Raw genomic sequence first — 22,405 nt, forward strand, 5'->3', positions numbered from 1 at the left:
TGCACTACGGTTGAGGGAGTGAGCACAAGCTAGTGGTGTTGATGTTGGTCACTGACTATTCAATCCCTGTGCAGGATTCGAAACTTAAAGAGGGGTTTGCTTCTGCAGGAAGGTGCTGTGGGATTGGGGTGGGGCAGAGATGGGTACCAGCCAGACCCGTGCTGTGGTGAAAGCAACGGATTAGCAAGTAAGCACGAGCGAGCCTGTGCTTTGCCTTGTGCGTTGAGTAATCTGACCCTGGCCTACACTAGACTATATGCCCAGTTGCTTCCAGGAATATGGGGACTAGCCACGCTGGAGGAGAGAGGGTGGCAGAGAAAAGTAGGGAAATGGATTCTTATCACCAAGGGCTTAGAAAGGCAGCCAAGAAAGACATTCCAAAGGAGCGATTCAGGGATGCAATTAGGGTAGGAGGAATTTAGCTGCAGGGGGGTGGGGTGCTAACCCCAATAGACAGTCTGAGAGCCCCCGAGTCAGCTCCCAAAGATGAACATCTTAATCTTTCTCTCCAATTCTGACATGTTCATGTTCTATGATTTCAAAGGGAGATCTGGATTTAGAGCATCCCACGGGAGACCGAGGTGACACAGACACCCTCATGACGGTACTCACCAAGGCACTCATCCTGGCTGGGGCTCGCGGAAAACCCATCATTGCACTCACAGGTGTAGCTCCCGGGGGTGTTGAGGCAGCGCCCATTCTCACAGATCCCGGGCTTGGTCTGGCATTCGTTCTCATCTGTTCAGTTTAATTAAAGCACCCAAACCAAGAGGCGTCAGGTGTGTGCTTGTGCAGAAGGATAAAGGGTAGCTCTATAAAGGGTAGCTTCTTTGCCCGCTTCCTGGCCCCCTTCTTTCTCCCTCCCTCCTCCCTCCCTCCCTCCCTCCCTCCTGTCTTTCCTTTTGTAGCACCAAGTCTGTGAACAGCTCATCTATGGACATCATTCAGCCAGCGTTGCCCTCTTCCTCCCAAGCTACCCCTGGAGTCAAATGGCTCTCTCCAGGGAAACGGCTGCTTCCAGGACTCAGAGCTCTCTAGGTCCCCATCCCTTGTCACTTCAAAGCCACTCGAAGCGCCTCTGTCAGGGATTCACTTACCCACACACGCCTCCCCATCCGGTGTCCGCTGATAGCCGGGTGTGCAGATGCACATGTACGTGCCAATGAGGTTCTTGCACTCCATCTGCTTCTCTGCGCAGTCGTGCCTCCCATTGTCACACTCATTTTCATCTGCGGAGGAGGCCCAATCACACACACACACACACACACGCACATGTGCACACACACATATACACACACACACACACACACGGGTCAAAGAAGCGGCACTAGTCACCTGTCTTTCAAGCAAGTGGTGGTATCAAGTGGGTTCTGTTATTTTGCCTGTGGCTTTATTTCCTTTATCCTTTTGGGATCAAGTGGGTTCTGTTATTTTGCCTGTGGCTTTATTTCCTTTATCATTTTGGGATGCTGAGCTCTTGAGAGCAAAAAAGGAATCTTGTAACCACCTTTGGCCCTGGACCAACAACAACCTTCTCTCTGATAACCAGGTCAAGAGAGGTGAGTATAACTTTTCACACTTTTCGATGAATTAAATGAAAAAAGTTACAGAAAGCTTTCAGAACTTAGTGGTAACTTGATTATGATCATAGAAATTATAATCAAAGCTTCCATTGCACATTAGTAATACAATATCATATTCCAATATAGTATTCATGGATATGATTTAATATTAGAATGCTCATCATATAATGGTAACTTTTATTTTTTGATAAGTGGATAAACGTCTGTGGATAACTTTTTCTCTACTGGGTCTTTTGTCTTCCCTCTTTAATTTCTTTTTTTCTGGGGTGGGGTAGGTCTTCCTCATTCTTTACTTCCTCCTATTACACTTTTTCTTTTTCTTTGACAATGTTGTGAGCTGAGAAATTTGGACTTTATCCTGTGTGGGAAGAGAGGGTCTCTCTTAGGGAATGTTCCCCCTTCAAGCAAAGCTGCATCTAAGTTGTCTTAAGAGAACAAGGGTCGCTTGTGTAAGACCCAGGAGAAGCAAATTGGAGCTCTTGAAGGCAAGTTGGTGGCTTCCCCGAGTCTGTACGGTGGAGCCTCAGCCAGTGTTTTGGAAATTGCAAGAGTTCAGTCGGCATTTCTCATGCAAGGTGCATAACTAAAGTGGATCTTCTGTGCTACTCCAGGTTTGAAATAGCACATCCCTTAGTGATAGATAATTCTTGCTAATCCTTATATTCCTCCTCAGAGAGCGTTGTCCATATAATTCTCATAGCATTCATCACACTATGATGATTTATTTACATCTGCCTCAACCACTTCATATTGAGCTTCCTGACTACGGAAGCTCTTTATATACATGGGTCTTAGCACAATGCCTGTCATGTTGTAACCATGCAATATATGGGGAGCCACCTCCCTGACAAAGGATGAGTTGAAGTTCCCTGGCTCCGAGGCCCTGGAATGCGGCTGTCTCACTCACCTTTGCACATCCTCCTGTCTTCTCTCAGAACATACCCAGCAGGACATTTGCACTCATATGACCCGTAAGTGTTGACACAACGGAAAGCACAGAGCAGAGGATTCTGGGCACACTCATTGACATCTGTAGGAGAAGACGGGAGGGGAAAGAAAAGGAACATGAGTGCCAACGATTGAAGGACCCAACTTTCACCAATGTTGAAATAATTGTTCAAAACATGGGTGTAGAAAAAAATTTTTTTTGGAAACTGAGTGTGGTAGCAATTGTACAATGCTGCATGACCTGATTGAACTATGGAATGATATGTGATATTAATTTATAAAAGCAAAAAGTCATGGGTGATCCAAGCAGTATCGGATTTTCATGGGATTATTCAGAGTTGGCTACTTTATAAAGGGTATACACGGGCAGCCACACAGCCTGGTCCTAGCCCAAAGCCTATTTGTGCTTGCTGTCCTGGTGTCATGACTAATCCGTATTTAGGTGAATGGCACATTATAAGTCGCCCTACAGATAGGAAACTTTTCTGAAATTCTGGTTTGGAAGCTTCAAAGGACCATTTGTACCTCCCTAACGTCAAAGGTGGCAACCGTGGGCAAGCAGGGGATTGTCCTGTGCGTGGTTCAAACACACTAGCCACTTGGAGGGAGGGAGACGAGGCGATTTTCTCCACTCTCACTAAGTAGAATTGACCTGAGAGCTGCAGTGGGTTTGGGGAAAGTCACCTGGAACGAGCTCGAATTTTGCCGCAGTTCATCTAGGCAGCTGCCACATCAACCACCATCAGAAGAGGTGGCATCAAAAGCATTGTTAGCCACCACTCCCTGTCACCCACAGCCCCAGCGTAAAATAACAATGATTGCTCTCACCAACTGAAGGTCGTTTCCGGATCATTTTACACTTAGAAGACTACCTCGTTCACACAGACCCCCAGTTCTAGCCTTAAGTGGGTGGAAACAATGGATGAAAACTGTATTTGTAGACATCATAGATCGGAGTCAGCCAACTGTGCGTTGGAAAAGCAAGCTTGAAATGGACCGCCTCCATTCTCACGCTGCTCCCCAAGGCCGTGATGCTGCTGACTGGGAGCATCAGGGAGACCCTGGATCACAAACCCATCGCCTTTGGAGACTCACCAGCAACACTGAAACCGGGGAGTCACAATCTCTTTAGCTCACGTGGAGACAACCATCCCCTCCACCTCCCTTCATTTTTCCCTTCAGCTCACTGGGCATCTCCTTGAAAGTGCTTCCAAATCACCTGGGAAGCAGGTTAAACCGCATTGCTGGGCTCTACTTTTATCATTTCTAATTCACAAATTCTGGGATGGGACCTGAAAATGTGCAGGTCTAACAAGTTCCTAGGTGATGCGGATGCTGCACTTCTAGGGACGATCCCGTGAAAACTACAGTGCCTTCACCACCACCCCCTCCCCACCCCGTTCCTTCCTTGCGTCCCACACATCCCACCAGACCTAAGGAGCCTGGGTGGTATGGTGGTTACACATTGGGCTGCAATCTGCAAGGTCTGCAGTTCAACACCACCAGCTAGATCCGTGGGAGAAAGACGAGGTTTTCTATTCCTGTAAAGTTACCGTCCCAGAAACTCACAAACGCAGTTCTGCCAGTTCTACCTTGTTGTATAGGGTCACGAAGAGTCGGCATCGACTCGATGGCAGTGAGTCTGGTTCTGGTACCAGGCATAGACCTCAAAGGTTTAGAGATACCTCAAGATGTAACCTTTCTCGCTGTGATTGCTCGCAGAGGGCTACAGATGATTATCCCAATATGCAGTCATACCAAGAAGAAGAAAAGAAAAGAGAGAAGGTGGGGAGCATGGGAGGGGAGAAGCAAACCAAAAGAGAAGGAAAGGGTGAAACTAAAAAGTAAGAAGAAAATAAATAAGAAGAAGTTGTATACAAACATCAGTAGTAGGGAGACACCAAGGAGCTTTGTGTAAGGTCACAGTGTAACTTGTGCCACGAGCCTCCCACATCTTCCTTGTGCTCTCACTGGCGAGAGGAGACCGCTCAGAAGAGAGCTAACAGACTGGCCTATCAGGCCCAGAGGTTTCTTACTGTGCACGCCCAGAGGGGCAACCAAAATAAGAATGGGAATCAGCCAGCCGTTGTCCCCGCCATCAGAACACGTGACCAAGTACCCCGAGTTTAAGAGCTCACCTTCACAGGTCATCATCGGGCCAGGCTCAAACCCTTCCTCGCAGGTGCATTCAAAGCCCCCGATCACGTTCTTGCAGGTTCCATTTCCACAAGGGTTGCCCACGGAACACTCGTCAGTATCTGCAAGTGAGCCAGGGTGGATTTACAGATGGTGAATTGGGGTTAAAGGGACTTGGACTTAGGCAATACCCTCCTTCTCGCAGAGGACACGGTTCTCATTCTGCCTGCCAAGAAAGGAATGTCCATGCCATCACACACTTTCAGGGCATGACTTGACTTGCTCCAGGATGCCGGGCTGCAGTGACCTTGAACAACCCTGGATTTCTAGCCTATAGCCTATCGTGTCCAGGCATTCCCCATGGAGAAGTAAGGTTTCATGGGGGATAACTGGTCTAAGGGTTAAAGCAAGCCTCCTCTTACCAGTCAAGAGTTTTTGCTTATTTAAAACTAGAAATACATATCCAGTTTGGCCTTACATTACATCACACTCCAAGAAGCTGTATATATGATGGATCCTTGCCAGATATAAAATAGAAGACTGAACTTACACAAAGCAAGAGCCCGGAGGTTAAACAAAAATTAATACACTGGCTAGAATCAGGATTCAAAACCATATGGTTTGCATCAGGCAGAAGAGAGGCTAGAAAGAAATATGTTTAGGGTACAAAGTCTAGCTGCCTCCTAACACACCCCCGTAGAACAATCCCAGTCCCTAGTCAGGCCCGTCCCTTGGGGAGAATATTTTCCCTTGGGAAAGGGAAATAACAGTCTTATTTTAGCTATCCAGGGGACAGAAGAGTAATGGGCTACTATGCAAGGTTCCATTCTAAATGGGGGGTTCTGAAGTCAGACAGTGAAAGCAGGGGCTATGATATCCACGGCCCGTTTCTCGTGTACTGGTAGCACTGAGTGGCGGTGCCAAAGAGAAACCTTGGCTTCATTCATTTTACTTTTACTGTCACATTGTATTTCTCCAGAGTACCCCCTAATGCAGATTGCGGCACCCCTGGCTTTTTTTTAGAACTGCAACGGTCATGATTGGAAATCGCATAGTTCGCCTGCATTTGCTGGTTTAGAAGAGGCAAAGGACTTGCCCACACTCCCCGAGATGTAGCCAGTGCTGACGTCTCATGGAAAGAATACTTTCCACAAACTCAGAATCTCGGAATTTATGCCATTATTAATTCACTTACATCGAACTGCCTTGGGATCTATAGATAAATAAACATGATCCGAGTGGGTTCAATTAAAGTTAAAATGGATTAGGAAGTCGACCATCGGAGCTGTTATTTAATATTTTTTACATTTTAATATGAGGGCTAATGCAAGAATCATTTACTCTAGGTACATAGTCCTTTCAATAACTGCGTGGAATAAAATCCAGAAATGCATTTTATTGCGTATACCAAGAGAATAATGATCTCCTTAAAGAACTTAAAAAAAAATATTTCATAAAGATTTTCACAAAACTATTTTCCTTGTCACTCTTTCTTCAAATATGCCCAGTATTTTACCTTCCCCTGTTAGACTGTAAGCCCCACGCAACCACGTCGACTTCATTTACTGGTACAGCCCCAGAGCCTAGCACCGTTCCTGGGACGTGGAAGGGGCCCGGCTAAGAAAGGTGAATAAATGCTGTCTGAAAAGTGGACCCACTTCTGCCCAGCTTGTACCTCCCAGTGAAAGGCGACATAGTTGAGTTACCAACGTATAACTCGCAGCAGGAGCGAGAGACTTGTACTCACCCACACACTCATTCCCTTCCAGGATGTAACCAAAGGGACATTCGCAGCGATAGGAGCCGTCGGTGTTGATGCACTGACCGTGCTTACAGACATCGGGCTCCTTGCACTCATCCATGTCTTAGGCAAAGCAAAAAGAAGAAGAAGAAGCAGAGTGAATAACAAGGGTACCTTAAAAAAGAAAAGAGACACACCTACAAAGGTAAATTGTGATCAGACAACTGGTATCCAAATGAGCAAGTTGAAGTTCAGTAGCGATTACTTTTCTAAGATAGGGGTGGTGGTGAAATAAAAACGCGAGGACAGCGGGAGGAGGAGGACGGCTGAGTGTGTGAAGACATGCTAAGGGCAGGCTGCTCACCAACTGCTGAATCGTCGGGTCCCACGATGATCCCACTGCCATAGGGGCAGATCTGCCGGAAGGCTTCTGTGGGAGAGAAGTGCCCTTGTTAATAGGTGACTGGCCCAAGCGTGGAGGGGCAGCACACACTGAGAAAAGGTGAGCAAGCACACCCCACACTCAGCGAAAGATCAAACCCTCCACAGCTGTGTCTACTGCTTGGAAGCCCCTTGAGTCAGCTTATACTTATTAACAAGAAAACCTCGGCACTCCTTCGAGAGCCTCAGCAATACCGACCACCAGCATCATGCTTTGGAAGGGCCTCTTCTTAACTGCCTTGGTGATTCTGGCTGGGACTTCTGGCTGCCTTTCTCCCGTGATATGGAACCAGTCAGCATTAAGCCCACACCAGCTTCGAGGACGAAGCCACGGAGGCCACGGACCAGCCCAGCCCCTTCCCAGAAAAGGATTCCTCCTCAGCAGACTTGGTAGAGAAATCAAATGCCTTATTCTTTGTGGGCACCAAATTGCTACCTTTTACTTTCGAAGAAGATTCCGGGCTTCAGAAGAAGTCTACCATTATTCTCTAGGGCAGGGGTCCTCAAACTCAGGCCCGTGGGCCACATGCGGCCCGCCGAAGACATTTATCCAGCCCGCTGGGTGTTTTTGCCCCGTTTGTTTTTTACTTCAAAATAAGATATGTGCAGTGTGCATAGGAATTTGTTCATAGTTTTTTTCTATTTAAACTATAGTCTGGCCCTCCAACGGGTCTGAGGGACAGTGAACTGGCCCCTGTTTAAAAAGTTTGGGGACCCCTGCTCTAGGGGATTATATAAACAGGTGGCTAGTGAAACCCATTCCCCACCTGAAGAGAAAAATTGGGTCATTGAACAGGGAACAGGGGCAGGCGGAGGAAATGCAACATAGAGATTTCTGAGCCACATGCCATTTAATATGTACTCAATCAATGTTCAAAAACAAAACCCCAAACCCTAAGAAAGCTACCTACCTACTTTCTGAGATAAAAGAATTTTTAATCAAGATTTTGATTAGACTCAAATTCACCTGTCTATCTTTAGGAGCGCCTGGTTGGGGTGGGGTGCGGTGGTTGGCAGTTGTAACTTGATTGACTGCTAACTGGAAATGGTTTTCCCACCCAGAGTCATCTTGGGAGCAAATCCTGGCAATACAGTCCTGCAAACCAACCCCTGTGACCCCGGGAAGCACAATTCTATACACACACACACACACACACACACACACCCCACACACACGGTCGCCATGGGTCCAGACAGTCTCAACAGAACTGGTGTTGTGAGTGTGCATCGTCTCCCAGGCCGCGGTCTTCCTCATGTCCTTGCCCTAAGAGAAAGACCGACGACAGACGTACCGTCGGGCTCCGTGGGGCACAGCTCACAGGGGTCCCCCCAACCTTCTCCCTTCAGCGCGCAGCAGCATTCCTGTTTGGAGTGATTCCTGGATTTGGGGGACGAACACTTGCCTCCTTCGAACTTGGCATAGCAGTAGCTCATTCGCAAGTCTGCAAGACAGGTTCAAGACAGACCTTCACCGTCTACGACTGAGGAGCTAACAGCCCGCAGTGCCAGCTGCGTTCGGCCCCCATGCCCGCTGCCACCCTCCTGAAGTGACTCACTAGGAACCGAGCTGAGATCATTAAAGCGGTGGGGAACTCGTGCAGTGAGATCCGACGGACACATCCATGGGGCAGATCCTAACCTGACTTACTCTTTCTCCTTTTAAATGTTTTGCCAAATAATCTGATGGGAACCATGAAGTCAAACCCTGTCACTTTTAAAAAGGCGCCTCCATCAGTGACTTCAGGATTGGGACCTTCACTGAGAGAATCATTCCCAAGGCTCTTTCATGGCTCTGCCTTCCTGTGGTTCGGGTAACACTGATGAGTCCCCTGAAAAGTTACAGTTTCGGAGACCCACAAGCCTCAATTTACTCAGTCCTACAGGGTCACAGTGATTTGGACTGACCTCGATGACAGGGAGCTCTTTGTTTGGGGGGGTTACGGTAGTGCTCCCAATTCTAATACCATCTTTCTCCCACGAATAGCTGGTGCTTACAGAGGAGAAATTCTCATGAATGAAAGTAAGAAGTACACACATCTCTATCTGTCATATTTATCAAGTCTGGTCAATCACCTTCAATTGTCTCAGCACCTATCGTAAAACATGGTTTTCTCCTTGATCTTCCCATTTGCACAGTTTTCTTAAAAAAACAAACAAAAACACACACCTAAAAACAAAAACCCAGGCATGTTCTTATAGCAATCTGTTCGCATGCTAAACCTTTTCCCCTGTATTGGCAACTCCACTCCTACCCGTGTTCCTGAGCTTTGTATTCTCTTGGACATAAAAAAAATTATGCATCACATAGAGATGAGAACATAGGCTCATTAGAGTGAGCCTACGGGACACATTTCCTTCTTAAACTCTGCAAGCTGGAGTGGCTCATTTGCATGCACGGCCGTCAGGTGCTGGGGCCATCAATCCCCATAGTTCAGTGGTTCTCAACCTGTGGGTCATGACCCCTTTGGGGGTCGAATGCCCCTTTCACAGGGGTCCCCCGATACATAACAGGAGCAAAATGACAGAGATAGAGTAACAACGGAAATAATGTTATGGTTGCGGGGTCCCCACCACATGAGGGTCACGGCATGAGGAAGGTTGAAACCATGGCCTTAGCTGCTCCATATGGGTTCCCTCAAAAATGCGACCTGTGCTTCCCTAGATTTTTCTTACCTGGCTGTCTGACCCCTAATTGTTCCACTTTACCAGGAGACCCTGAATTTCCCAGGCGGGCACAACATCTGTGTGCTGGGGGAGATTTCTATTTGCTTGTGGTACTTATGGGACCAGACCCAAAGCTGTGTGACAGCAGAGTTGATTCTGATTCAGGACGATCCTGTTGGGCAGGGCTGTACTACCCACCTATGGGACTTCCCAGGCTCTCGCCTTTACAGAGCAGCCCACCACACCTGTCTTCTGTGGCGCAGTTGGTGGGTGCAAGCCACGGGCCTTTTGGTTGGCAGCCAAACAGTAACCCGAGGTGCCACCAGACTTCCTTACTTCCCTCGAATGGTGCTGTCGGTCTAAAGTGCTTTCCAACAGGAGAGAGAGAGCTGTGCTTGCCCACACCAAGTGAGGCTCTCTGGGGTGTCTGTTTGTCATCTGCAGAGTGTCCTTAATGGCCTTTGGAACTTCACCAGCGCTGCGAAAGTCACTTTCCCTGTCTGGGGCTCTGCCTCCGGGAGCCAACCCTGTGACCAGGCTGCTGACAGCTGGGCTCATTCTCCTGGCAGTGTGAGCAGGCTCTGGGGCAGCTCGGTGTAAATTGACTGAGTCGCCCATGCCTCCTCAGGCCTGCCACTCCGGCAGATTCACACCTGCATCCTCTCCAAACTCAGGCCCAGCCAAAGGCACACAAAGACAAGGAGACCGGATTTATCTGGCTGGCTGTCCTGCACAGCTAGAGAGTCTGGTGGAAGGAAGTACCACCCCACCTTCAGGAGCGGATGCCCCTTGGGCCTCTGATAGCTAGCCATCTTCGGGATGAAAACTGACCAGACAATTCTTAAGTCTCTCTTCCCTCCTTCTAAACCCTGGGCAAAGAAACAACCGGTTGGAAAGTGTAAAGTTAGTCGGGCACTGGAAATAAAACCATCCAGCGTCTATAAAGGGCTTGGTAATCAGAAAAAATCGGTCATGTGCCCAGTACAATTCACTGGGTAGGTCTTCCGAGGATGATTATTTAACATGAGAACCAAGCCAAATCCGCTGCCATTGAGTTGTTTCTGACTCACAGCTTGCTCTAGAAAGGAGCCGGCAGCCTCATCTCTCTCCTGTCGTGAGTTTGAACAGCTGCCCTGGCCTTTAGCAGGCAAATGCTTATTCCACAGCGCCACCAAGGCTCCCTAAGATGAGGATGCTGGGTTACAGAAGATTCAATGGCTTGCTCGATGTTTAGAGCTTTTGCCTTGATATCCAGTGCTTTGGATTTATTACTATGGAGAAACACAAGCCAACAAAAGAAAGAAAAGAAAAAGGAGGGGGGGCATAGGTATGTCTGTGATTCTTTTTGCTTGAAACTCATTCAACCTAGTTTGTGTAAGGAAACAGATGCACACAGGGCTTTCTGCACCTGTCAAGAGTTACAGTCTCAGAAAGCAACAGGGGCAGGTCTGCCCATGGGAATCGCCTCACTGCCAGTGAGTTTGGTTTCCCTGACTGAAGCAGATACTGTGCTAGGCTTAAGTTCCGGCTACTTGTTCATTAAAAAAAAACTGTACATAACAAACCATTGAAAATTCTTATAATTCACAACTATTATCCTTGAAAACACTAAGGCCCACTCTATTTTTCTGTTTTCCAAGGAAACTTGTAAGTGATGGCTCCTATCTTCTTGGGGTCTCTGAGGGGACCTTCCCTCTTCTGTCAGGAAGTTTGGGGCCCTATTGATACAGGTAACCTCCCCAGAGACAGAGAATCTGTCGCTGGACTGGCCCCTCCCTAACTGACCTAGCCGCACTTGGGTTCTTGGGGAAGGAGAGAGGTTGAAGTGCCAGGAAAGTTGTATAACTTGATGGATGAGTTTGCAACTCAGAGTACAAATGAACCCTCTGACATCTGGTAAGCATTAGGCCCCTGGGTGAATGAGACCTCACCATCTTCGCTTTGACCAAGAATCAGAGCTTAGCCCGGTTTAAAACCAAACCACAACAAATAAATAGAGTCATGAAAGTCGAGAGCCTTCCAAGGCACTTACCTTGGCATCTCCTTCCAGTGGAAGACAAAGAGAACCCTTCTGGGCAAAGACATTTGAAGCTGCCTTCAGTGTTACTGCATGTGCCCAACGCACAAATCTCTGGGTCCTCCACACACTCGTCAATGTCTGCAAGAAATGGCAGGTATCAAGCAAAGTCCAAACACAACGGAGGCACCACCCGATACCCAATGGGCAAGTCCAATGGGCAAGTGCAAGCAGCTTCCAAACCCTTCCACCGGTCAGTGGGACACATGCATTTCCCTTGGGCACAGTGCTGTGGAGATGGACGACTACATTGTGATGAGTTTTTAAAAAAAAGATAATTTTGACACTTCTTGGTCCAGCCATCTCGTGTATTTTCTGAGGGATCCTATGAGAAATCTCTCTTATCTATTTGGTATTGCTTGGCTCATGAAAAGGGTCAGAGTAATTGCATATCCCTCATATTAGGAAAGACACAAGAACGTTAGACTTCCCCCTCATCACCTCATGGTAGGTGGAAGCGCTGAGATTGTACCTGGGCTGACAATGAGTCACTCGCTGAGATCGGGGTGTGTGTGTGGGGGGGGGGGGGTGTCTCTGGACCAAATTGGTGTCCCTCCACCCGAACCCAAGCTTCTCTCAAAACCCTGTGCTGTTGCTCTGAAAGCGTGCATTTTACACGGGCTCTATTACTCATGCAAATAAGTCCGGCACGAGGAAGTGCAAACTAACGATATGGGAGAAGATGAAGCGCCTAACCCTCCTGCAGGATTGTTTGTATTTCAGCCCAAACATCCCTTCCTTGTACAGGTTGCCTTTTCTTTTCTTTGTTTCTCTCATCATACTGATAATGAGTACCTGATGCCCTAAGAATGGTGGCACATTGCTTTCAGTCTATGAATATTCGTACATTTTAGCTGCTTAAACGGTCCGGGGCAGGGTGGTTGGGCTGTGACGTGTTAAGCGCTTGGGTGACCACATGTCACAGTTCATCTTTCAGAACGCCCAGATGATGCCTTTTGATCTGGATGGATTACTAATACTCAGTCCTATTTTCTCTTTAAACAATTGTCTTTCTTCAAGAAGCTACACGATCATCTTGCTTGTGGAGAGATACTCGCACCCTGCTCTGACCAACTCACCCATCATTTCCCCTGACTTTCAGGAAGAATTTCAGCAAAGAAGCTCACTAAGTCGACGTTGAGCCAGGTACTCTTTATGGGAAGGTTTTTGCCGCCCGCCCCCCCCCCCCACCTTGCATGGAACATGACATAGCCCCTGCGCCCTGGGACTCTCTAGCTTCACGTGCACATGCAAAGTCCCACCCACACCGCAAGGTCTCCGCATTACACAACTGCGCTCCCCAGAGCACAACTGAGCAGCAGTCAAGAAATTAATTCCATTTATCTTGACTTAATATGACACATATCACATATTAGTGGGCTTCATGGGTGTAATGTACAGTGATTTGCTTCCTGCACAGTGCAAAACCAGCCTCTTCGTCAGTTATTAGGCTCCACTGAGAAATGGTCGTGCTTTCTGTGGTTAACGGATGGAGCAGGTGCAGCTAATTGAGTTGCTCCATTCTCTATGCCCAGACCCCCCCCCCCCACCAACTGTTTAAGAGAAGGACCGACTTTTGTACAATGCTTATTTTTTTGTGGTTATGATTCCTTATCTTATGGTAGAAATTAGCCTATAGACGACAGCTCATCCAGAAGAGGGACACAGGTTACAGAAGGATCACATCGATCGACGATTTGGGAAGTTGGTTTTATTCTTACGCATCCCAATTTGGTTCAGTTCGGGATACTGGGCATTCATCAGAGAATGAATGAAGTCCATCTTTACTAAGTTTAAAACCATGACTTTAATAATTTTCACTTAGGGCTAATTTTGATAAACGGTGTCCACTTAGAAAATTACCATGTGAGCATAATTTAAATTAGGTTCTTTTCATTGGCAATACAGAACGTGGAGGAAAGCTCACTCACTGTAGATTAGCAATAGTCTGTCCAAAGGCTACATAGAAAGTTCTGGCAACTAATGTGCATTTAATGCAATGACATTGGGATGTCATGGGATGAAATGAATGGAGTTCTATAAAATTGGCCAAGAACCCATCTCGTAGTAACACTTTCCCACACTGCACGCATCAGAAGAGCACAAGTGTGTGCGTCAAATTGTGAATGTGGCCATTTCTATATATTTCCAATGGAACCACAAAACTGCTTTTCAATGCACTTCCCTGGCATCTGCAAACACGTAAGCCAGGAATTCTCGAACGGAGATCATGTTTTTTGACAAGTTATAAAAAGTACACTGGGAGAGAGTCGGCATCACAGGTATAAAATAGCTTCAACAGAGAACAGCCCCAAGGAAGAGAGTCTTCTCTACCTCGAAGAACGGGCCAATTCCCTCACACCTTCTGCTTTGGGACTTGTTGTTTTGAAACATCAACACCATCATGGAAACCCGCAGGGCCAGCACCGTGACCCCACACGGCTCTTTCCAAACCCCAAGGGCCTTCTGACCTTCACACTTGTCGTTCTGCAGACTGTACCCAGGTGGACAAATGCATCGGTAGGACCCATCCAGGTTCTGGCAGGTGCCTGGTGCGCATTTCCCGGGTTCTAAGAAGCACTCATTGATATCTGCAAAGTAAAGAGAAAAAGAAGGTAGAAGTTAGTATTTTTTACCATGAATACCTGAAGAAATAAAACAGGTTTAAGAACTTCATAAAATGAAATTAAGTCTGTAAATTCCTCCAAGGAAGAAAAACAAAAGAGCGCTGATAAAAACAAGCCCTTATGGGCTTGCTAAGACGTACAACGTAACTACCCTCTTTTATTTTAGCCACCGCAAATGAATTGGCTCCTGAAAATTATAGCTGATGGAAAGGCAGTACGTATCAAGAATTATAATGGCAACCAAAATATTTTACCAGAGCTTACTTCAAAGGTCTTTTAGGGAGTAAATATTTTAAAAGGGGGATGGCAACTCTCTCTTCAGTATCAAATGTTCTCTGTCTGTGAGCAGAGAGAAGTTTTGATTTTTTAGAAAAAGGTAAAGGGAAACTGTGATACTTTCTGTGTAGGTGTGTGCACATATGCATAAATGAGGGGATTTCAAAATGTTAAAGGAAAAATGGAATGAAAGATAATGGAATTTTCCCATGAACTTTTTGAAATAAACACACACACAGACAAACGCACAAGCCTTGGTGGTGTAGTAGTTACGTGGTAGGCTACAATCCACATGGTCCGCAGTTCAAAACCACCAGCAGCTCCGAGGGAAAAAGACAGGGCTTTCTACTCCCATACACAGTTACAGTCTCGGAAACAAACCAAGGGTAACTAAGAGTCAGCACTGACTCAATGGCAGTGAGTTTGGGGTTGGTTTGTTTTTGATATACACACGTACATATAGCTAATTCCACATATACAGTACATCATTTAAACATCATTACGGGTGAGATGAGTGGAATTCTACATTGATTTTTTTTCCCTCTGAGATTCAAGAAAGAAGGCCGGGGGTGGAGATGGGCTGGTTCTTTCAGTGTCCCTGGAGCACTGTCTGCAGGCATGTCAGGGCACGACACTCACCCACACAGGTCCTTCCATCCAGAGCCACTTCGTAGCCGTCGTTGCAGTCACACCGGAAGGTCCCCACCAGGTTGACGCACTGGCCGTTCCGGCAAAGGTTCCCATTTCCGGTAGCACATTCATCCACATCTGCCAAGAAAATACCCCTTCAATATACAGCAGAGAAAATGCCGTGACCCCCACAAGAACCAAGCCCTTTCGAGGGAAAAGTCCCTATTCTGAATGCGAGTGGCCTTTGTTGGCTAAATAAACATCAGCAAATGCAATGAAGATCAAGCTTCCAACAAGAGGCTTAGCTTTTAAAACGTGGCACTTCTGATGAAAGGTTGCTCATTGGGTTAGGTCCCCAAGTGCTAATTGCAACACAAAGCGTTCAGTGACATGGGCTACTACGGATGCGAATGAGCCAGCATTCTTTTGTGGTCTGGTGCTTCCATTAACAGCTCTCTGGTTATCATACTGCCTTATCTTCTCATCTTTGCTTTACAGGCAATGGTGCTCTTTCTGGTCTCCTACAGAAGGCAGACAAGGGCTTGGCTAACCACACGGTCGCACAAGTATGTGACTTAAGAGGACGATCACTGATATTAGCACGTTATGTCCGTTGGGCCTTGATCTCTTGCTTTGGATTTCATTTTTAAGGACTGGAAGTTGATCAGTAGCAGACAATCAGTGGAGGGTTTTGTGAAGTGGTTTTAAAATAAGAACATAACATTATATTCTCGCACAGCAGAAGGTTTTGCTAATGACCAGAAGTAGGGATCATAACAACACATTTAAAATGGGGGGGTTTGTTGATTCCATCATGTACATGCACTGAAGGTGACCGTGGAAGAGCTGAACTAGGAGGCTCACATTATTGCTGAATTAGTTAATTCTGGTCTAAGGAGTCCCCTTGGCAGGTTTTGAAACGATTCAGTGTATTTTGGAAGGCACTTAATTTCTCACAGACCACACATTAAAATTGTAGCTGTCGCTGAACATTTCCATGAAAGGAGTGGGTGTAAGTCCTAAGCTTGACATTGGACTGGCACCAGATAACTGACAAGTCCTCTAGCCAATCTTTATGCGCAGGATGGCAGGTGGAGAGGATTAGGAAGGGCAGGTAGCAAATGGGACTCCTTTGGTGAAGCCCTGCCCTCTACAGTCCCTGTGGCACACGAACCTATGCAGTCATTGTTGTGAGACAGGATGAAACCATGATTGCAGCGGCAGTTGAAGGAACCGATTGTGTTCCTGCACGTTCCATTCCCACAGGCGTCTTTTTCACACTCGTTAATGTCTAGTAGGCACACGGGTCACAGAGACACACAGAGGGAGGAAAGAAAGAAAAAAAAAGGTTACATGTTGATCAAGGGCTCCAGCATTTGGGACTCGAGTCCCTCATATGTAGACTTAAGCCTTGGGAATAAACCTTGTCCTTGGTTGGCTTGGGAAAGGAGGCAAGCTAAGGACATGAGAACTGGGCACCAGTTTCTCAATTCTATTTGCTGGGAGAAGTCTCCACTCTTGCCACTTTCTCTCTCAAATACTTTGACTGGAAAATGGAAAAAGTTCTGTAGCATCTGGGTCTTGATCTGTTGCCACCTTTGGCTACCTCCAGCCTTTACGAGATTCTCACTCAAAATTACCACAAAAGCAGTGACTCACCCAACATTCCCCGGAAATCAGCAACTGAATAATGCCTCTCTAACTCACCTAGCATTTCAGACATCTGCCCCGCCCCCAGTCCCCACCCCCTACCCCCTAGCCCTCCCCAAATCCACTCCTCAAAACACATGACCACGCCAGTCAATGGTGACTTCTCCCATTCTTCTGAAAGTCTTCCAAGCAATGGCACTCAATGTCGTTCTTCTCCCACTTACTTGGGTTGTTATCTTTCTTTTTCTGGCTTATGTCTTTTCTCTGGGACAGCATAGTAGTTGTTTGGGCATCTTAAATACCTCTGCCTTTCCTCACAGTAACTGAAGTATTTCTTTAAAAAGAGTGGGTGGTCATTGGTTGAAGACATAAAAATGTACAGAAATGAAAGAAAGTGGAGTTGGTAATGCTAGCTTGTGAGGATCAGGCTGAAGGAGCAGGGAGAGGGAGATAGTATCAAAGGATAGGAAACGTAGTATTGTGAGTTAGGATTTCCTTCTTCTAAATGTTGAGCATGAAGAAGAATGATCTGTGATCCTAAATCAGCAAGCTGTGGCTGACCCCACACTGTTTCATGTGTGTGTGTGTGTGGGTGTGTGTGTGTGTGGTTGAAGATGGATTCCAAATGAGTTGCTTTGTCAGTTTTCCAGAGCTTCTGCCTTGGTTCAGTTGAAGCCAAGCTAGTGAAGCTCTTTGGTGGGGTGGCGTTGGGGGGTTCTTGGTTGTTTGGAGAGGAGGAGGAGGAGGAGGAGCAGTTTCATGGTGATGGAGAGTTAGCTCCTTCATCACCATCACGTCTGATTACGTCCCATCCATTTAAAACTTAACTAGCCTGGAGAAGACACAACATTTCAAGAATGTTCCCTAGTTGATGAACCCCGTTATAGCCAAAGGCAAGCACTTTAAACCTTCCCCTATTGATTGTTCTCCTTCCAGCTGTGAAATGGATTCAGGTTCTGAAAGACCCCGAGAGACTTAAGGGTGTAGCTTTCAAGGAGAAAAAGGAAGGAAGGAAAAAGAGAAAGGCTAAATTGCTTATTTGAAGTTTATCCTAAATCAGCCCCCTTGACTGAGTACTTCCAAGGGGGAGATTCAAAGTCTAGAGCTCTAACCCAAAGGAAAAGACTCCTGATCTTTACTGGCTTTTTAAATGTAAATTTTTCTTTGAGATCTTGGTACAAATTATAGCCCCTTCTGGACAATTGCTCATAATCACGCTCACTCAAAAGATGAACTCTGTTTCAAGGTACAATCGGGTATATCCACATTTTGTGGTAAGTAATAATAGAAAAGGTTAATACACTTTTCACAATCATTAAAGTTTGACCTTATTATCTTTCTCCATTAGTAAAGCGTGGTTTTTTTTTGGATGTGGGGAGGGGACTGACAGCCACATGATTATGAAGGAAAGTGCTTGGTCACCTGATCCAAAAGATGTGCCAACAGAGGGTAAGGCTGTACACTTCTCGTCTGCTTTTCTATCTGTTAGTGGCAAAACAACTACTGAGCGGCTTTGATTAAATCTTATATCTACTCAGATGCCAATGGAGTTTTTTTTTAGTCAATGGAGTTTTCAATAGGCTGTGCAGAACGAACGAAACGGTCACCATATACTCACCCAAACACATGGTTTGGTCATCATTTGTTTTAAAGCCTGCGTGGCACAGGCAGTAGAAGCTTCCAACTGTGTCGATACACTGCCCGTGGCTGCATATGTTGGGGATTTCTTGGCATTCGTTGCGATCTGTAAATAAAAACATCATAAGTATGTACGTGGGAACCTAGGAGAAAAACGCTAATGGAGTGACTTTCTTGCAAGTATACGCAGGAGAAATCCTTGCTCTAATCTAACCCAGCGAAACAGACACAAATAGTTTATTCTTTTTGTCTCAAAATGGGTCAAAATTCAGCTACCAGTAAGAATAGCATCTATGGCAGGGGTCCTCAAACTTTGTAAACAGGGGGCCAGTTCATTGTCCCTCAGACCCGTTGGAGGGCCGGACTATAGTTTAAAAAAAAACCAACTATGAACAAATTCCTATGCACACTGCACATATCTTATTTTGAAGTAAAAGAACAAAAGGGGGAAAAATCCCTGGTGGGCCAGATAAATGTCCTCAGCGGGCCACATGTGACCCACGGGCCGTAGTTTGAGGACCCCTGATTCTAGGGTCTTAAATCTTGCCTTAAGTTAGGTGTCAGCTAAGTCCACACCGAAGAACCACACTTGTCTGTGTGGCCCAAGGGTTGTAAAAAAAAAAAATCCAAGACCAGAGGAGACAACTGTATGAAAGCTGAAAACCTAAGCCCTGAGGTGCCAGAGGCTACAGATGACAATAAAAGTCCCACATCCATGTGTAAGCCCCCCCCACCTCCCCAGCCCCACCTGGCCTGGATTCAGCCTCTGGGGAATCCCCTCTGGCCATTGGCCATGGAAGCGAATAGTGTGGCCTCAAACAGAGGCCATGAGAAAGAAGACTAGTACAGATGCAGTTAGGTTAAAATTTAACACCTTGTATTTTGTTCCCCTTTTTTGACCCATCTTCAATGTCTGCCCGTTTTTTAAATGATTTTCTGCTTTTTTCAATTGAGGTTCTTCTGTCTTTCATTTTGTTATTGTTGTTGGGTTTGGGGGGGTCTTTGGGTATGAAGTCCAGGACAGGTAAATTTAAAGTGACAGTAACTGGATTAACAATTGATTTCTTAGGGTGATGGCAGAGGAGGTTTTGAGGAAATGGGGAGCGAATAATAATAAGTCCGAGAATGGAGAAAGCATTATAAAATGTACTGGGGGTGATGATTGAACAGTTCTTTTTAAAATGTTTAAACCCCAGAGGCGCGTGTGACATGTGAAACATTTGTCAATAAAACTGTTGAAACTAAAAACAAACAAAAAGCCCAAACGGGTCAATATTGGCCTCTATTTACTGGACATATTCTGGTCAAATTAGCAACACACATAAAAACAATGTAAATGTGGATGATGGTATTGAAAGCATATTCTGGATGATGTGGGAATGTAGGCGTATGAGGAGGGGCTTCGAAAAGGTTGTGGATAAATGGAATTAAAGATGAAAGGGATTTTTCCATGAAATTTTTGCAGCTCCCTTGTAGGATATGAGAGAAGCCTAGTCCGGGGAAGGTGTTCTGTATAACTACTTATCTATAGAGCAACACAGCCTGTGAGCTGAACGGGACTATTTTATTGAGTCTAGCCTTAAATCAAGGGGGTTGTCATGGCTTTGCTTGGAAATTCGTATCAGCTTTGTTTCAAACAAATTCTAGAAGGCCAACCCGCACGGTCCCTTGCAAAAGCTTCACCTCGTTGTTTGGTCTCTTCACAGGACAATTTCCTCTATCCTAACCGATTCCTCATATCCACACAGGGCTCCCCATTGTATTTGGGAATGCTAATGATGCTCTTCCTTTTTATTCTTATTTGTTGAAAAAGAAAAAAAAAGACCATTCATCTTGCTTCTGCCAGATGAATTGACAGATGATAAATGATCATCAATTGATGCTCTGTTGGACTCCTGAAATCTGATTACCCGAGGAACAGAATCTCGTGCACACATCCACAAATGACGTAACTGCACATGTACTTTTGGTGCGAATTGAAATTTTTAAAGCTCTCAAGAATCTACACTTAGAGAAAATATCATTCTAAGAACACTGAACCACTCTGAATTTCCTATATGTATAAAAGAGAGCAAATGCAAAAGACCATTTTTGCAGCAGATGCTGCAGGGACCAGCAGTGCCCTCCTCTCGGCTAAATAATCCTGACTTCGTGTTTGCTTGCTCTGTCTGCTGAGAAAACAGTCTCGGGGAACGGACATTGGTAGATGCACAGAGCAACCTTGCCTGTGCTAGACAGGCAGGTATCCCCTTCCTTTCATGTGCCCTGGCTGCCAACTTTGTCACTATCTCTTTCCAATCGATGGGACAGTTAAAGGTAACGAGTCACTAGACTGTTTAGAAGTCCCAAATAAGGCAGAATATGTCAGTATGGTGGCACAGCAAAGGTGAGAAGACCAGGAGCTACCGTGAGCCTATAAATAAATGCTGGTTAACCCAACAAATTATGGGGATGGGCATTTGAGAAAATCGATTTAAAATCAGAAAACTGTTGCCCAAGAGAGGCAGAGGAAATCGCTCCAGTGGAAGGAGCCGATTTTGAAAACTGTGTTAAGGCCCAAGTCTTGCCTCCTGCAGATAGAAGCAGCTCTCGGAGTGTGCAGGAGAGCCTCCTGGGGCTCACAAGGAAAAAAGGAACATTGAGGATCTACTTGGAAAGAAACCCTCAGCCAGGATTTTCCCCCCCCCTCCATTTCCTACTCATGATGGTTTTCAAAGAGGAAAAGTAGGATATGGGGTCTTTGAGGTTTCACTAGGGAAACAGAAAATTACAATTCTGAAGAACTGAATTGTGAAATTCCTTGTTTTGAAAGAAACCAGAGAGCTGGTTTTCTACCGTAAACTCCCAAGGGATGAGTTCTGAGGCTGGATCAGTTGAGAGGAAGGCGACCACACGTAATGGTTTTGGAAGGACCTGTCTCGTGTGTTCAGCTTGTCAAACCATTTCACACCGGAGCCTACACTCTCCACTGTCCAGCTTCCAAGGTCAAACTAGCCTCTTGGCTTGAGATACCGTATTGTTCTCTACGGTCTCTCAGCAACAATGTGGTGCTTTGGCCATTTGGGATGTGAGGTTTCAAATGAGGTATTTATGGCTTCAAAAAAAATCTTGTGATGGAGAGAAAGTTCTGGGTTTTCTCATATTCTACCCAGGGAGAGAGAACTATTTTGCAACATGCCTGGAAAATCCCCGCTGTGGGATAGCATTGAAAGACATGTCTTCAGAATGAAAAGAAAGATGCTAATTAAGCCATTCCCAGGGTCAAGTTTCAACCCTGGATGTTGAACAATCTTAAGACTCCCAAGCACATCCCCCCCTCTGTTCAGAAGTTCAGTGAATGGGGAAAATTGAGCTTAAAGTTACAAATAACACTATCCAGGGTTATCGGTGGTGATCCCTGACCCGCTTCATATGGATTAATGTTAGTATGAGAGATTACAAAAGAGCTTATGCCCAAGCAGGTCAACACTTCTCCTTTCGGTGTATCAATAGCTCCTTCGCATTTCTTGCCTGAGTGTGAGGTGGTGTGCGAAGACACACTCTATGTTATCAGCAATTCTCTATTGTGACAGGAATGATTTCACCCAATCTCAAAGAAATATAAATGAAGAGTAAAATGCAGGGAAGAGGTATCAAGGCCAAGTGGCCCATGGCTACTGTGATTCCTATCAGAGAAGTCCCCGCTTTTCCTGTCCTGTTTTTTTTCTTCTTCCCCTCCCCCCTTTAATAAATGGACAACAGCTCTGTTGACAAAATGCTAAACACTTGCACATGTTCCTCTAAGTTCAACAAAACAAGTCTTGAGACTCAAAGGGACTTTTTTGTTCTGCTATGACACCCTCTTCCCACCAAGGTCTCATTAAACAATGTGAAATGCCCCACGGAGAGCAGTTCACTTCCTACCACTTAATCACTGGTGGGCCAAGAAATCCAAGGAAACGCTGACCACGTTCCCTGGTGTGTTTTCATTAACAAGTGCGTAAAACATACAGGA

The 22,405-nt window shown here is 45.9% G+C and overlaps 1 protein-coding gene across 2 annotated transcripts in view; it reads right to left on the minus strand.

Moving 5' to 3' along the window:
• FBN1 (fibrillin 1) overlaps nucleotides 1-22,405 on the minus strand; it is a 256,213-nt gene that overhangs the window by 19,751 nt on the left and 214,057 nt on the right. The window contains exons 46-57 of one of the 2 annotated variants that reach the window (XM_075530672.1): nucleotides 18,392-18,517; nucleotides 16,298-16,414; nucleotides 15,133-15,261; nucleotides 14,062-14,181; nucleotides 11,546-11,671; nucleotides 8,142-8,291; nucleotides 6,773-6,838; nucleotides 6,415-6,531; nucleotides 4,670-4,789; nucleotides 2,491-2,613; nucleotides 1,098-1,229; nucleotides 613-738 (exon numbers count right to left, since the gene is read on the minus strand). In XM_075530672.1, the coding sequence (XP_075386787.1) occupies nucleotides 613-738; nucleotides 1,098-1,229; nucleotides 2,491-2,613; nucleotides 4,670-4,789; nucleotides 6,415-6,531; nucleotides 6,773-6,838; nucleotides 8,142-8,291; nucleotides 11,546-11,671; nucleotides 14,062-14,181; nucleotides 15,133-15,261; nucleotides 16,298-16,414; nucleotides 18,392-18,517 (1,452 nt within the window). The remainder of the gene's footprint in view (nucleotides 1-612; nucleotides 739-1,097; nucleotides 1,230-2,490; nucleotides 2,614-4,669; nucleotides 4,790-6,414; nucleotides 6,532-6,772; nucleotides 6,839-8,141; nucleotides 8,292-11,545; nucleotides 11,672-14,061; nucleotides 14,182-15,132; nucleotides 15,262-16,297; nucleotides 16,415-18,391; nucleotides 18,518-22,405) is intronic. The other variant, XM_075530673.1, reaches the window with a different exon arrangement.

This window comes from Tenrec ecaudatus, chromosome 14, assembly GCF_050624435.1.
Source record: "Tenrec ecaudatus isolate mTenEca1 chromosome 14, mTenEca1.hap1, whole genome shotgun sequence".
Lineage (NCBI taxonomy): Eukaryota > Metazoa > Chordata > Mammalia > Afrosoricida > Tenrecidae > Tenrec > Tenrec ecaudatus.